We start from the raw sequence: 14,328 nt of genomic DNA, 5'->3' as shown, positions 1-14,328 counted from the left end.
CAGGGTTTTACAGCCCATACTTCATCGTACCCAATGGCTTGTTTAGTTTAGAAGGTGATTGGGCTCTCGGGCGAGATCCCAATTCGTCAGTCACGACTGACGTAACGTCTCCGTTCCCTCCTTCAGGGAACGAGGGTTACATACGTAACCGAGACGTTACTCTTTATGGAAAGTAATGCATTATAGTATTGCGTTACTACAAGAAAGGAACCCATTGCGTTACTTAGTTGCATTTTATGGAAAGTAATGCATTACTGTATTTTGTTGCTCCATAAAAGAGTAACCAATTATGCTACTTAGTTACTCTCTATGGAAAGTAATGCATTATAGTATTGCATTACTCCAAAAAAGGAACCCATTGCGTTACTTAGTTGCATTTTATGGAAAGTAATACATTACTGTATTTTGTTACTCCATAAAAGAGCAACCAATTATGTTACTTAGTTACTTTTTATGGAAAGTAATGCATTATAGTATTGCGTTACTCCAAAAAAGGAACCCATTGCGTTACTTAGTTGCATTTTATGGAAAGTAATACATTACTGTATTTTGTTACTCCATAAAAGAGCAACCAATTATGTTACTTAGTTACTTTTTATGGAAAGTAATGCATTATAGTATTGCGTTACTCCAAAAAAGGAACCCATTGCGTTACTTAGTTGCATTTTATGGAAAGTAATGCATTACTGTATTGCGTTACTCCATAAAAGAGTAACCAATTATGTTACTTAGTTACTCTTTATGAAAAGTTAATTACGTTACTTTTGTGTTTCCTTTTGTCACCTGGGCAAGTTTTGCTTATTTGTTTTTGTTATAACAAAAAGTTATATTTTTGGCAACTGTAAAGACCCTTTCACACCAAACGTGAAATTAATAAGCCTTAGCACCTCACTCCCAATTCCTCTCAACACAGGGAGAGCTGTCAGTGAATAAATGGAAAAACAAAGAAACTAATGTTACATATTTGAAACAGTAACTCAGATATTTCATTGTAAATTTAAAAGTAATGTGTTACTTTACTAGTTACTTGAAAAAGTAATCTTATTACACAACTCACATTACTTTTAATGTGTTACCCCCAACACTGTTAATTTGCCATTTCTTTACTATTAATTGTGTAATTTACTAGCAATTTCGGAGTAAAAATGGTTTTAATGTAAATTTTTTTTCACTGTAATCTGAAACTGTGAAATGCGGTAATGTATGTGAAAAAATAGTTGAAAAATGGTTTGTGTGAATCTCTGTGAACAGATTTCAGTAATGACTCAGTAAAGAATCAGTGAATCGGTTTTCTAAACTGATTCATTGAAAACAACTGTTAGGACAAACCGAGTAACCAAAATGAACTGGACTTGGGACCAATATCACAGTTTACTCAATTCCATAAACTGTCCACAGGCCTAAAAACGTCTCTCACAGCAGCTAATCAGAGTGCGTCACAAGCGCTTCTTCACCTTTTCTCCCGGTGTGACTGAAATTCTCCATATGCAGTGCATATATGCTGAATAACCATTGGGAAAACCAGGTGAAGAGAAGTTTCCACTACTGTCCTGCAAACTGTCTCCACATTCTAAGAAAGAGAGAAAGAAAGAAAGAAAGGTCATGAGCTGTCAGTGTTCAAGAAGAGTTAACATGTGAACAGTTCATTACACATAAACAAGATGCGATCAGTTACATAACAGTCCACAGAGACAGTACGCTGCCTGTATATAAAACATTGTTGTGTATCACAGAACGCAACAAAGACAAAAGACCACGAAAAAGTCTGGATTGTCTTTCACAGTGTGTGCCTTGAGCACTTTCATGAGCACATCTGCTTCTAATGTTACACACCTGCCTGATATTCACAGCAAAGAGCAAGAGAAGGAAATAAAAGTGCTGCAAAATTCAAATCAAAAGAGTTTTCATTTATATGGTGCTGCGTGCAATTAAAATGAAACAGTTCACAGGCAGCATACTGTATTAAATGTGCTGGATAATTAAACGCTCTGGTGGTCACTGTGGAAATACACATGGCAAACCAGCATTGATTCATTAAATGTCAAAATATCAGCAGTTTCAAAACATATTCATAAAACATATGTAATGGATAATGTACAGCCTGCTTTACGCTGGGGTCCTGATTACCCTTTCAGCTCATTATTTTGTGATAATGAACAGATGATTGTACATTATCCTGCTTATCACACAACTACTAACTAACTGACTAAATAAATAGACATGAAACATTAGTTTGATGTAGCATAATTCTATCTAAGAAAAAGACAAAACAACACAAAGTAAAATAAAATAAACATTAAATAAAATAATATATAAAATAATAAAACTTGCATAAAATAACAAAAAATATAATACAACAATAAAATAAAATAATAATGATTTTGAACCTTCTTCACAATAAAAAGAGGCACTACAACACCACGCATACAGGGTTAGACGATCACCATATAAAATAAAATAAAATAAAACATTAAAAAATAAAATAATAATGACACTTACAATACTGACAATAAAATAAAATAAAACATAAAAAAAAATATATATATAGAAAATAATAATTACACTTACAATACTGACAATAAAATAAAATAAAAGATTTAAAAATAAAATAATATAGATAATAATAATGACACTTACAATACTGACAATAAAATAAAATGAAATAAAACATTAAAAAATCAAATAATATAGAAAAGAATAATGACACTTACAATACTGACAAGAAAAGAAAAGAAAACATAAAAAAAGAAAATAATATAGAAAATAATAATGACACTTACAATACTGACAATGAAATAAAACTGATATGGACATTCAGGCATTCATATGGACATAGGGACTACACAACACCAAATATTTAAGACTAAAATATAAACAAAAATAAAACAAAACAAGTGCAGTGACCCATACAGTACTAAAATGAAACCAAACAAAAGAAAATGAAACTAAAACGTTGTAAGTGGCTGAACATAAAATTCGACCAACGCAACATCATATATATCTGATTCTTCCCCAACATTCCCAACAATTTATTTTTTTCTTACTAAAATGCATATAAAGTTGATTAACAACCAGTCATTTTTTAAATCTATTTGGGATGGGTTTAATGGTTGGTCATCTAGCAGCCAAGTTTCTCCCTAACTTTCCCTCCAGAGGACTTGTAAATTAACCTTGTTGAGCTGTTTACACTCCTCACATTCTCCACACGCATGAGTTTTCAGTCATGTAAAACTAGAGTAGCAGAGATCCGTCAGGCCAAGTGTGGAGTGGATTCAGTGTGTAGAACCATTAACAAGCAGTCTGGCAAGCCACAGCAAGTGACAGACGCCGCAAGGAATGCTGTGCAAAACATCTGCCACACTTACACCTTATTTTCCAGCATGGAAAAGGATTTTATGCTCTAATTCAGTATGCTATAATTAAATATAATTCAATATGCTATATACCGTAATTTTACGCTACAATTCAGGCAGAAATACACCTGGACTCTTATTTTAAAAAATATCTGGGCTTTACGGTTTACAGCTGCTCATTCAAAAACATGCACTCATGCAACCATCTGCAAAAAAACAAAACAAATGTGAAGACCATAATGTAAACATTGTCATAATTCATCAGCAGCAATCGTTTGGTATAAATGTGTGGTATTCACTAATTGCGAACTGCACTAAAACCACAAGCCAGTAGAACAAGGCTGCGTTTTTACTTTGAACTTGTTTTAATTACACTTTTTAAATAGTTTTAATTAAAGAAATATGTAATTAAATTGTAGCCTTTTGAAGCTTATTAATCAGATTAGGCTGCATCACGGCTCCTGTTTTAATTAATATTTTTATTTAGTTTTAATGATTTATATTCAGTGTGCAATTAAATGAAACAGTTCACGGGCAGCATACTGTATTACATGAGCTGGGTAATTAAACGCTCTGATGGTCATAATGGCAAACCAGCATTGCTTCATTAAATGTGAAAATATCAGCATTTTCATAATATATTCAGAAAATGTCATGGATAATGTACAGTCTGTTTTACACTGATTACCTTGTTTAAAATAAAATAAAATAAAATATGCATTATTAATATACATTACGTTGTGGGGTTGTGTTCATTTGTATGTTCTCCAAAGTACAAAGTAAAATCTTATTTTCCCTGCTTTTATTTAATTTTGAATGATTTTTTATGATCTTAAATTTGACAAAACCAGATTTAAAGGTAACATATCATGAAAATCTGACTTTTCCAGGTTTTAAGTGCTATAATCAGGTCCCTGGTGCATCTACCAACCAAGGAAACGTGAAAAAGATTAACCCAGTAACTTTGTTTTGTTAAGCCTTTTTCTGCAAGTGTATGAAAAAAACGAGCGCGTCTGATTTCGCTCCCTTGGTGACGTGGCAAAGGGGTCTCATTATAATATTACCGCCCCTTAATCTGTAAGTTTACACCCAAGGCACCTTCATTGTGTTTTCGCAAGCGACAACGGTGTACCCGTTCTAATGCCACAGCGAAAGTTTGAGCAAAACATGCTAACTGTTTTGTCTTTGGCTGCACAGACGAGCACAGAACAATATTTAGAGTCCCAGCCTCAGAGGAGACAAGACAGCAGTGGATTTATTGATTTATTTACTGTATATTGCTGCTGCCAAACAGATCTAAAATAAACATATGCCTTTATGACATTTTAAGAGCTTTTAAGTACCACTGGTTTGGACGTATTTGCTTGACGGTTTACACTCATTCACTCTGGTAGTGTGTGTTTGAACATCTCTGTAAAGTTTATATGAAAAATGTCTTGACCCCCTTGTACTGCGTTTAGCTGCTGTCTCCTAGAAAGCAAGCGTTCTCTCCTCTGTTTTATCAGGGAAAGAAGACAAATTACAAACTTCCTGTGCTTGACCAGTGTTTACTCTGCCTTCCCGGGCCAGGATTCACAGAGACTGTCGCCAAGATACCACACCACATTGATTGTGGATGCCATGCTATTTCTAGACAACGTATTCTCAGCGTGTCCCACCCAAGACATGAAATGGGGGCAAATGACACAAAAGACAAGGTTTTGTCTTGTTTTCCATAAACATATCTAACATGTATATCCTTTAACAAAATTTGCCATTGGTGGTCATTCTGAGGATTTTGCTTCTGTTTGTACTGTATGTATATATAGTGTTGGGTGTAATGCATTACTAAGCAATTAATTACTGTAATGTAATTCCTTTTCTCTTGAAAAAGTAAAGTAAGGGATTCCTCTTAATTTATCTGTAATTTAATTAGTTATTTAATTATTTAGGTGCTTTTTTACTGGAAAACAAGACAAAACACTGACTGAGATTTTCGTTTTTGCATGATTTTGCTGTCCAGACCTGAATACTTGTGATGTTTGCAGTCAGACGTGTTTTCATGATGTGCTTACAGTTTCCGATGACCCAGATTTTCTATCTACACCATCTTTTGCTCTTGTTGAGTCTGACAGGAGCTTCTCCTTATTTATACAGAAGGATGATGATGTGACACTTTAGCCTTCTGTGATTCTGTACGGTTTATGTGTGTAATTTTCTTACTTGGACACTTGTAAAGTTTGCGTGCCTGTGCGATGTCTCCTTTGCTCAGTCTGGTCCTCTGACCGATGGGCGGCCGAACTCCGTTCACATCATATCGAGGCAGAATGGTGTCCAAAAATATCCCTCTGTCAGGAAAAAAGACATGACTTCAATCAAAATGAACAGATGCATAAAGACAAATCTGTCTTGTTATTTGAATCCCTATTCACTATCTCTTGTTTCCTGGAATGTCTAGCAGAACTCTCCACACCCACACACAGAAACATGGGCACTATAAACACAAATGTTATCTCACACTTTAAGATACTGCAGTGGCAAGTTTCAGCAGATGTACAGAATGTGGCGGTTAGGACTCAACAGGCTGTAAAGTCATTTGTGGAGCAGACAACAATCCGAAGGGAATTCAAGCCAAGCCGTGTTATACGTGAAAGCAGCCATGGAAGCTGCGGCCTGTGGCTCGGCCGGTTCTTCTGTTTTTTGTTTTCTGTGTAACACTACGTGCAATGTTGAGTTTACTTAATTGGTCTGCAAAAATTTTATGACTCAGATTCAGCATTTGCATGTATTATTTTAGTCCAGCGTTACAGGTGCTGTAATCTGACAGTGTTTTATAAAGCAAAAACACAGACAGATATGATCCATATGTATACAAGTCAACTGCTAGTGTATATGGGGAGTGTTGGGTAAGTTACTCTTAAAAAAGTAATTAATTACTAGCTACTTATTACATATTCAATGTAATTAGATTACTGTGGTAAATACTCTCTCAAAGTATTATTACTAATTACTAAATCCCATATAAACCTCAACCTGTTGAATAATACAAGGATAAACATGAAGCTCCTCTTTTAATTCAAATAAATAATATAAAATTGTATAAAATATTCTTGAACTGACCAAGGTATTTAAAGAGAGAAGGTTACATTAAAAATATAAATTTTAACATTAGATGTTTTTTTTTCCAGCTAACTATCGAGTTTATGGATTTGGCATGTCTTTCCTGAGGTAATTAATGATACATGACATTATCGTTTTCAAGCATTATTGTTTACAAGTGATTATATGAGACATGATACATTTATTAGATGTTCTGTTTCTTTCAGCATGATTTTTGATGTGTATTCATGTTTATTTGGTGCTATAACTCGTAGTCAAGTAGAAGAGATCTGCTACAGCGATCGGTCACGCCACATTAAAAAGCATCAAAACCATAATTACTGTTTGTATTTTGTGATAAAACTGACAGAATTTGAAAGATGAGATTTTGTCTAATATTAAAAGTAAAGCACAAAGCTTAAGGCCGCAACACACCAAGCCAGCTTCAAAGAACTAGCAGCGACGAAAGCCGACGGTGTTGTCGCCTCACGTTGGCAGCGTCGGACCAAAAAGCTGCGCTCGAACACACCGCACAGACTACAGCTGACGGCAAACTAACACTTGCGTTCTGCGCATGCGTGAGAGGAATTAACTGTCTATATCAGCAGCTATCAATAGTATATATTCGTCATTCAAAAGGAGAAACCGAAACAAAGATATACGAGATAAACGCTAATATACGAAACATAAACAAAGCAACGCTTGCTTACCATTTTCAATATCAGTAAGAGTGGAACACACCAAACAAACTAGCCCGACCGTCGCTCGCCGTCGGCCCGACGATGGCCAACGGCCGACCGTCGGCTTGGTGTGTCCCGGCCTTTATTGGATGGCAGGTGTGCTGCAAATAATGTTTATTGAAGTTCACGCAACAGAAAACAGCACAGACTAAAATATCGATCTTGAGATTTAAGCCATATCGATATCGATTAAAAATGAGAAACTGATATTGTTAATCTAGCACTAGCATCCACACAGCTGACATGTTTACCTGTTGTAGTTTATTCAAGTTGGGTCATTAAATAGATGCTGACACAGTCAAAACCTGCCATCGGAGAAACAAAATACAGTTTCAGCCCTCCAAAACTATTTTGGTGCATCACTATACTCTAGCATAATGTTTGGTCATGATGAAGTGCGTCCAAACAGCTCACATGCTTACATCTTGTAGATTATTCACAATGTGAACACAAAATAGACAACCGAGCCTGACAGTTAAAATACTAACAGAAGTGCCGATTAAACGGCACTGTTTCTGGGCAAATATTTTAGTCAATGAAGGATAAAAATAACAATATCTTCATCAGTTTTCAGTGAAAGTGAAGACATTAAAACATGCATTCAGAATGTATGATTATTTTTGTATAATAATGTTCCAATATTCTGAAATATCCACACAGTAACAGAGGTATTATGATATTAGCTGGTTTAAGGACCAAGAGACACAAAGACAGTATCGTGACAATGCTAGTTTACTTTGTTTACTAACATTTGTCTCAGGTGATTCGATCAGCTGAGACGGATTGCAGTTTACATCTGGTTTAGTATGTCTCAAACGAGTCTGTGACCACAAATGTTTCAGGTATATGTGTAGCCTTTTCCAAACATGTCCAAAATGACTTGCTTGTTTTGTTTTAGATTATTTGTTATGCATCAGGAGACTGGCCTGGACCACCTCTGAATGTGGTTTAAGGGAGCAGATCACCAAAATTTTCCAACCCTGGAAGAGTACAACTGTGTTACATCAAACCAATCAACAGGAGTCTGGATGATGATGACTCAAAGCATAATAAAAACCCCACAGGTCTGATGACTCCACAGCACCGACAGAAAAACAATGACCTTTCCTGGGACAGTCACTAAATCCGGCAGGCCTGAGACAGAGAGTGACCACTAAAACTGGCAGCCGAAACATGGCCTGAATTCATGTTCTACTTATCATCCTTACACAGCACAATAACCTCCTGCGTGACGTCACGGGACTCCTGATTGGCCGCTCCAGGCTTGATGCTTCCTTAAAAGTCATGACATCATGTGGTTGTACGTAAGCTATAAACAAAATAAATGTAGAGTAATATGAAACAGATTTATGCTTTCCAACACGTCCCGTTCTCCAGTCCTCCAGGCTGAAAAAAATGTTTGCTCAGTTCAGCAAAAAGTGATTCAGTATCAAAAACCTGTCTGTTTTCTCGCCCTTCTTTTCGTGCTTTGACACTCTTTGCTAGTTTATCGTCAAGCTTTTCACTCGACGGTGGCCAGCGAGGGTCTGCTCATTTGTTTGTTCCCATGGGAACCTTCCAGTCAACAGCAGGCATGTTCAAATAAGGAAGGATGTCCTTTCCAGAGCTCAACTACAAGCTTTATATGAGAGAAATCAGCAGAGAAATGCAAACCACATTTCAAATCAATAAACAGTGCAGTGATTTAAATATGTACTGTCTTCAGGTTCAAATCAGAAAAATCTAAGACACTTACAGCCTAATTTCAGTTAAAAGATAAAAACCACCATATCTGTGAATCTCATGAAAGCTTTTAAGATGAATTCCAGGTCATGCTCAATCGAAAAAGTACACAATTTAATTTTTTTATAAAATACCAATTTAATTTCAATTTTTTTATTTAAATTTTTTGTAATAAAATACCTTTTTTATTTTTAATAATATTATTATTATTATTATTATTATTGTTGTTGTTGTTTATAGCTGTTTCTGCTAAATATTTTCTAATATTGCCAAAACTTCAGTGTATCACTACTATAAAATTTATGTTTGGGCAAAATGTACATATAGAGCTTACATTATATTTAATATTTGTATAAACATAATAATATTCCCATATTCATTGTAGTAAAAATTATTTTGTGTAAAATGTAAATAATTAAATAATTTATCTTTAGTCATACACACACACGAATAAAAAAACAATAGTATATTTTTCATAATTGTTATAATTAGAAATAGTAATACAATTCATTTATAACAATATAATTTTTCTTATTGTTGTTGTTTTTTTACAATATCAATTAAGCAAATTTTCCTCTACAAATTTGCATCTCTGAAATGCAAATAAAAAAACACAAAATAAAATCTAATTTTAATTATTATAATGCTAAAAACAATAAAGGCAAATAAAAAATATATATATTTAGGCCTATTTAATATTATTTAGCATAATATTTTTTATCAAAATGTTAATGCTAAAATCAAAATAAAATAAAATAAAATCACTATAAATCTAGTGTGCTATACAATATGTATATTACAGTAATAAGACTAAGTAATGAGAATCACTTTTCACAATGAGATTCACGAAAAAGCTTAAAAGTATTGCATTACTGTGAAAGTCTGGAAATCAGGAAAATGTGGTTAATTCTCATGAAAATAATGTCACAAACTTGAAAATAATGAAAAAAAAAAAAAAAACACGCTCTTAAAGCAATATTTTATTTATGTAAAATATAATTGTATCTTTTGATTTTGTGATGAAATGTGACCTGGGCATGTTTTTGTAAGTCTCAGCCTTATTGTGGGTCTGTGAGTCCAGAGCTGAACAGTAGATGTGTGGGCTGGTGTCATCTCGCACTGAAGACATACTGCAAGCTCTTTATTTGCTTTTGGCTCAACTTGCCAGTACCAGTTTGAAGAAGAAAAAGCTCTGTGAGCAGGGTGGGTGGAACGGGGGCCAGGAGACAAAGGAGGAGGTCGGAAAACATGCCCCAGACAAAAAGCTAGGAGGCTCACCCGCTTCTCCTGGAGAAAAGTTTGATTGAAAAAAAAAAAAAAAACCTGAGGGAAGGCCATGAAATCCTCCCGATACAAGTGCAATCAAAGAGCCCGTCTTCCCATGGAGATTTACAGTACGAGTACTCTTCAAACACAGCAGGGACGATGGGAAAAAAAGACAACAGGACAGTGGACAAACACTGTTAGCTTCTCTCAAGCTGCTGCGAGCTTTCTGATGTCCTGCTTACAAAGCCAAGCCACATAAATCCATCTAACTTACCCTTTCATTTCTGGGTAAAAACATCTGAGGGTCAAGAGAAGAGGAACATGTGATAAACTCAGAATCTAGTAATCATTTAATAATCATGGGTGGCTCTGAAATGAGAGGAGGCCCTGGATGAGTTCACCATGTCTGCTATACTTAACTCTGGGATTGAGTTTTCCAGCACACTCCCAGAAGACGGTTTACAGACACGGAAGCCAGTCCTTTAGTGTCCTTGCTAACGAATAAATACAACATACATCCTCACTTTACCTCTCAAACAAATACCTGGAATATGTAAGGCATACTCCATATGTCCTCTCTTTACTCTGAAATGGCTTAAACAGGCAGGTTTTTCCACTCGAACGGAACCATTTCAACAGTGAAATTCTAGGTAAAAATAATCAAGGCATGTTTTCCACTCATTCGACATGATGAAGAAAAAAAGCAATATTTAACCACACTTTTTTTACACTAAAACATATGAACTCAAACACCATTTCTGATCACGTCAGATCATGAAACCAAACATATGGGCCAAATAAAAACTTTATATTAAAAACAGCACAATCACAATGTTGTTGCAGTTCTTTGTCTACAGTAGCAAAAATGCGGCAATATTTTAAGCTATATATATGAACCATTATTAGCATTAAAAATACACTGAAATAAAATGGTGTACAAGATATTATAAGACTAGGTAGATATAGGGGTAAAAATATACACAAATAATATTAATAATACTAATGTAAATAATATAAATATAGTAACATTAATGAAAATAAACTATTATTAAAAAGGTTATTTATAACACAATGAATGTACTATATAAAGCACTTTCAAAGCATATTGCTTTATAGAACCTTATAAAAAGGATTCTATTTAGCAGCAAGAATTCTGCTGTTGTTATGAGTTAAAGAACTCTAATCCGGAACTGATTAGAACCATTTTTCTTAAGAGTGTAGAAACGACTTCTACTCAGAAATTGCTAGTAGATTTCACAAACTTCTTTATGCACCAAGAGCTTGTAACACTCTAAAGAGAAAGGAAAAAATGAAATCGCATCATATGACCCCTTTAAAAAAAATACAAAATAAAAAAAATACTGACCTCAAGCTTTTGAATGGTAGTTTGTTACAAAAGTTATATTTTAAATAAATGCTGTTCTTTTTTAAAACTTTTTATTCATAAAAGAATCCTGAAAAAGTATCACAGGTTTTCAACATTGATAACAGCATTGCATAAAATGTATTTTAAAAGTATATTAACATTTTGATCAAATAAATGCAGGCTTGATGACCATAAGTGACTTCTTGCAAAAATATAAAATAGTAATGTATCCAAACTTTTGACCTATAATTTTTATAATTTTATTTTTTTTTAACATTGCCTCTATTTTACATTTGAGCCCCTGCCCCTGAGGAACTCTCTGCACGTCCCTGGCAATAAGCAATATGTTTACAAGGATACTTGCAGAGCACAGTATTTCAGGCACAAATAGACGCAGAAGTGAACAGAATTCAGTGTTCACGTGCATCTGCGTGGCTCTCACCGTGTCTACACCGGACGCGAGCGGCGCGACACAACAAAATACAATAGAACCCATTATAATCAGTGATGCTGACTGTCTACACTGGATGCGGCGCAGCACGACAAATCCCCGACAGTAAACTGATGCCTCGTTCTCTTTATGACGTACTGACACAAAGTTCAAATGATATGCAACGGTCGCTTTGTCGCGTCCAGTGCAGACAGACTTTGGGGCGGTTCACATGTCACGCCTAAAAACGCGTGGAAAACGCCAGCCGCGCCGCTTTCTCCTTCTTTCCAAAGCGCTCGGGAGCTTGCGCTTTCGTTGCGTCTGCCGTTGCTAAGCGACCCTGACCTGCGCTCTCCACGTAGACACCGTGTCTGTGTGTGAGCAAAGAAAACAATCAGTATAAATATAACGATCAGTAGCCTATACTAAACATTGCACATCCTGCCATGTGACTATCGCGGATGCGCACATCGCGATATCGATGCTGAAACGATATATCGTGCAGCCCTACAAACAATTAAAAAGAAATGGCAATTAACAACTTAAATTAAATTCAAATATTTTCAGATATTTATTCAGACTTTTTTGGACAGCACGCTCCAGTAATCCTTGTTTTATTTGTAACTTCAAAAAGTAATTATTACGGTGTATAAAGAGGAGCTAGCAGGAGTTTGATTGATCTTTTGTTTGTGATTGTGAGTTCTTAAGTGATTATGCAAAAGCAGAGCTGATGGCTCTAATGTGTCTATCAAAGAACACTAATTGCTAAATTTCCCCTGCGGGATCAATGAAGTCTCTCCTCTCATTCTCTCCATCTATTTATGTTAAGCTAAATGAAATAATTACATGTCTCGATGACAGGCTCCTTCAGTTAAAAGTTACAATCCAGTTAAAATAGGGTGTTTTCTCTTAGGAGGTAAGGGAGGAATTAAAATAAAATAAAATAAAACAAATCCAAAATCAACAAAATATAAAGCTACATAAATATGCTCTTTAATATATTATTGTAGTTTATCAAGCAATAAATAAATAAATGCCCCTTGTTTTTAATAAATAAGATGCTTATATGTAAGGTCAATTTTATGTATTCTGCCTAATAATCTTATAACTGTGTAAACAAAAACTGGAGCATGAACTTACATTTGTCAAAATAAAAACCTCACTCAAACAGACACATGCAGAGAGAGATTTTCACCTCACAACACTGCAACTCAGGTATTATCAAGAAAATCCCTATTCATCCTAGAACCCTACAGCTATGAAAAAACTGCAATTTGTTCAACAAAAAAAAATGCGATATGGATGCCAAAACAGAATAGGAGAGCGCGATAGGGGGAAAAGGAGAACAAAAGCAGAGGAAACAGATGGTTTTCATATAGACGTGTGTTTGCGTGTGCCTCGACTCGTGTTACGCTCGCTCTGGGGGAATGTTGCCTGTAGGCTGTCAAAACTAGTCAGGAAAAACTTTTGATAAATACATGAAATGGGAATAACATTCTACAATCCCATCAGCAAAGCCTTTTGAGGATGATCCAAAAGTGGAGATAGCGAGTCTAAGGTGTCTCAATCTACAGTTAACATTTATTTTCCTCGTATATAGCATGCTGTAGTGTTTCTTCAAGATTCAATGTAGGCTGAAACCAAAATTCTATTTACACAAACACTACAGTTCAAAAGTCTCTTCTGCTCACCAAGGCTGCATTTATTTGACCAAAAATACAGCAATATTGTGAAATAATATTTCAATTTAAAATAAGTTTTCTATTTGAATATATTTTCAAATGTAATTTATTCCTGTGATCAAAGCTGAATCTTCAGTGTCACATGATCCTTCAGAAATCATTCTAATATGCTGATTTGCTGCTCAAGAAACATTTATTATTATCAATAGTGAAAACAGCTGTGCTGCTTCATATTTATGTGTAAACTGTTTTTTTTTTTTTGATGAATAGAATATGAAATTTTTACTTTTGATCAATTTAACTCATCCTTCCTGAATAAAGGTATTAGACTAAAAATACAATAAAATAAAAAGTTGTAGTCTAATACCTAAGTTGTAGTCTTACATTATACTGATATATTAAGGATTATATTAAATAATACTTAAATAATCATTAGCACAATAAAAAAAAGAGTGGTAAAATGTAATTCGGGTTAGTTTTCAGTTGGATTTTGCCATAGCTGAGCACTGACATGCTTAAAACACTGTTGAAAAAGCCAGTTCCAAAAACAACAACAGGTTGTTGCAAAAAGACAAAATGAAAGTGTCTCAAACAGTGTTAAGCATAAAGCAAGCCAGTTTTTCCTGCTCAAATCCAGAGCCATGGTGATAACAGAGTACACTTTGCTAAATGACAGGATAACTGTGTGGTT

The 14,328-nt window shown here is 34.8% G+C and overlaps 1 protein-coding gene across 1 annotated transcript in view; it reads right to left on the bottom strand.

The window, feature by feature from the left end:
• bmp1a (bone morphogenetic protein 1a) overlaps window positions 1-14,328 on the bottom strand; it is an 84,411-nt gene that overhangs the window by 24,717 nt on the left and 45,366 nt on the right. Inside the window, exons 7-8 of the mRNA XM_016515684.1 lie at window positions 5,556-5,680; window positions 1,455-1,570 (exon numbers count right to left, since the gene is read on the bottom strand). Coding sequence (XP_016371170.1) covers window positions 1,455-1,570; window positions 5,556-5,680 — 241 coding nt within the window. The remainder of the gene's footprint in view (window positions 1-1,454; window positions 1,571-5,555; window positions 5,681-14,328) is intronic.

This window comes from Sinocyclocheilus rhinocerous, unplaced genomic scaffold (assembly GCF_001515625.1).
Source record: "Sinocyclocheilus rhinocerous isolate Xijiao unplaced genomic scaffold, SAMN03320098_v1.1 scaffold1198, whole genome shotgun sequence".
Classification (NCBI taxonomy): Eukaryota; Metazoa; Chordata; class Actinopteri; order Cypriniformes; family Cyprinidae; genus Sinocyclocheilus; species Sinocyclocheilus rhinocerous.
The sequence above is the reverse complement of the archived record's forward strand: the minus strand, read 5'-3'. Positions and strand labels throughout refer to the sequence as shown.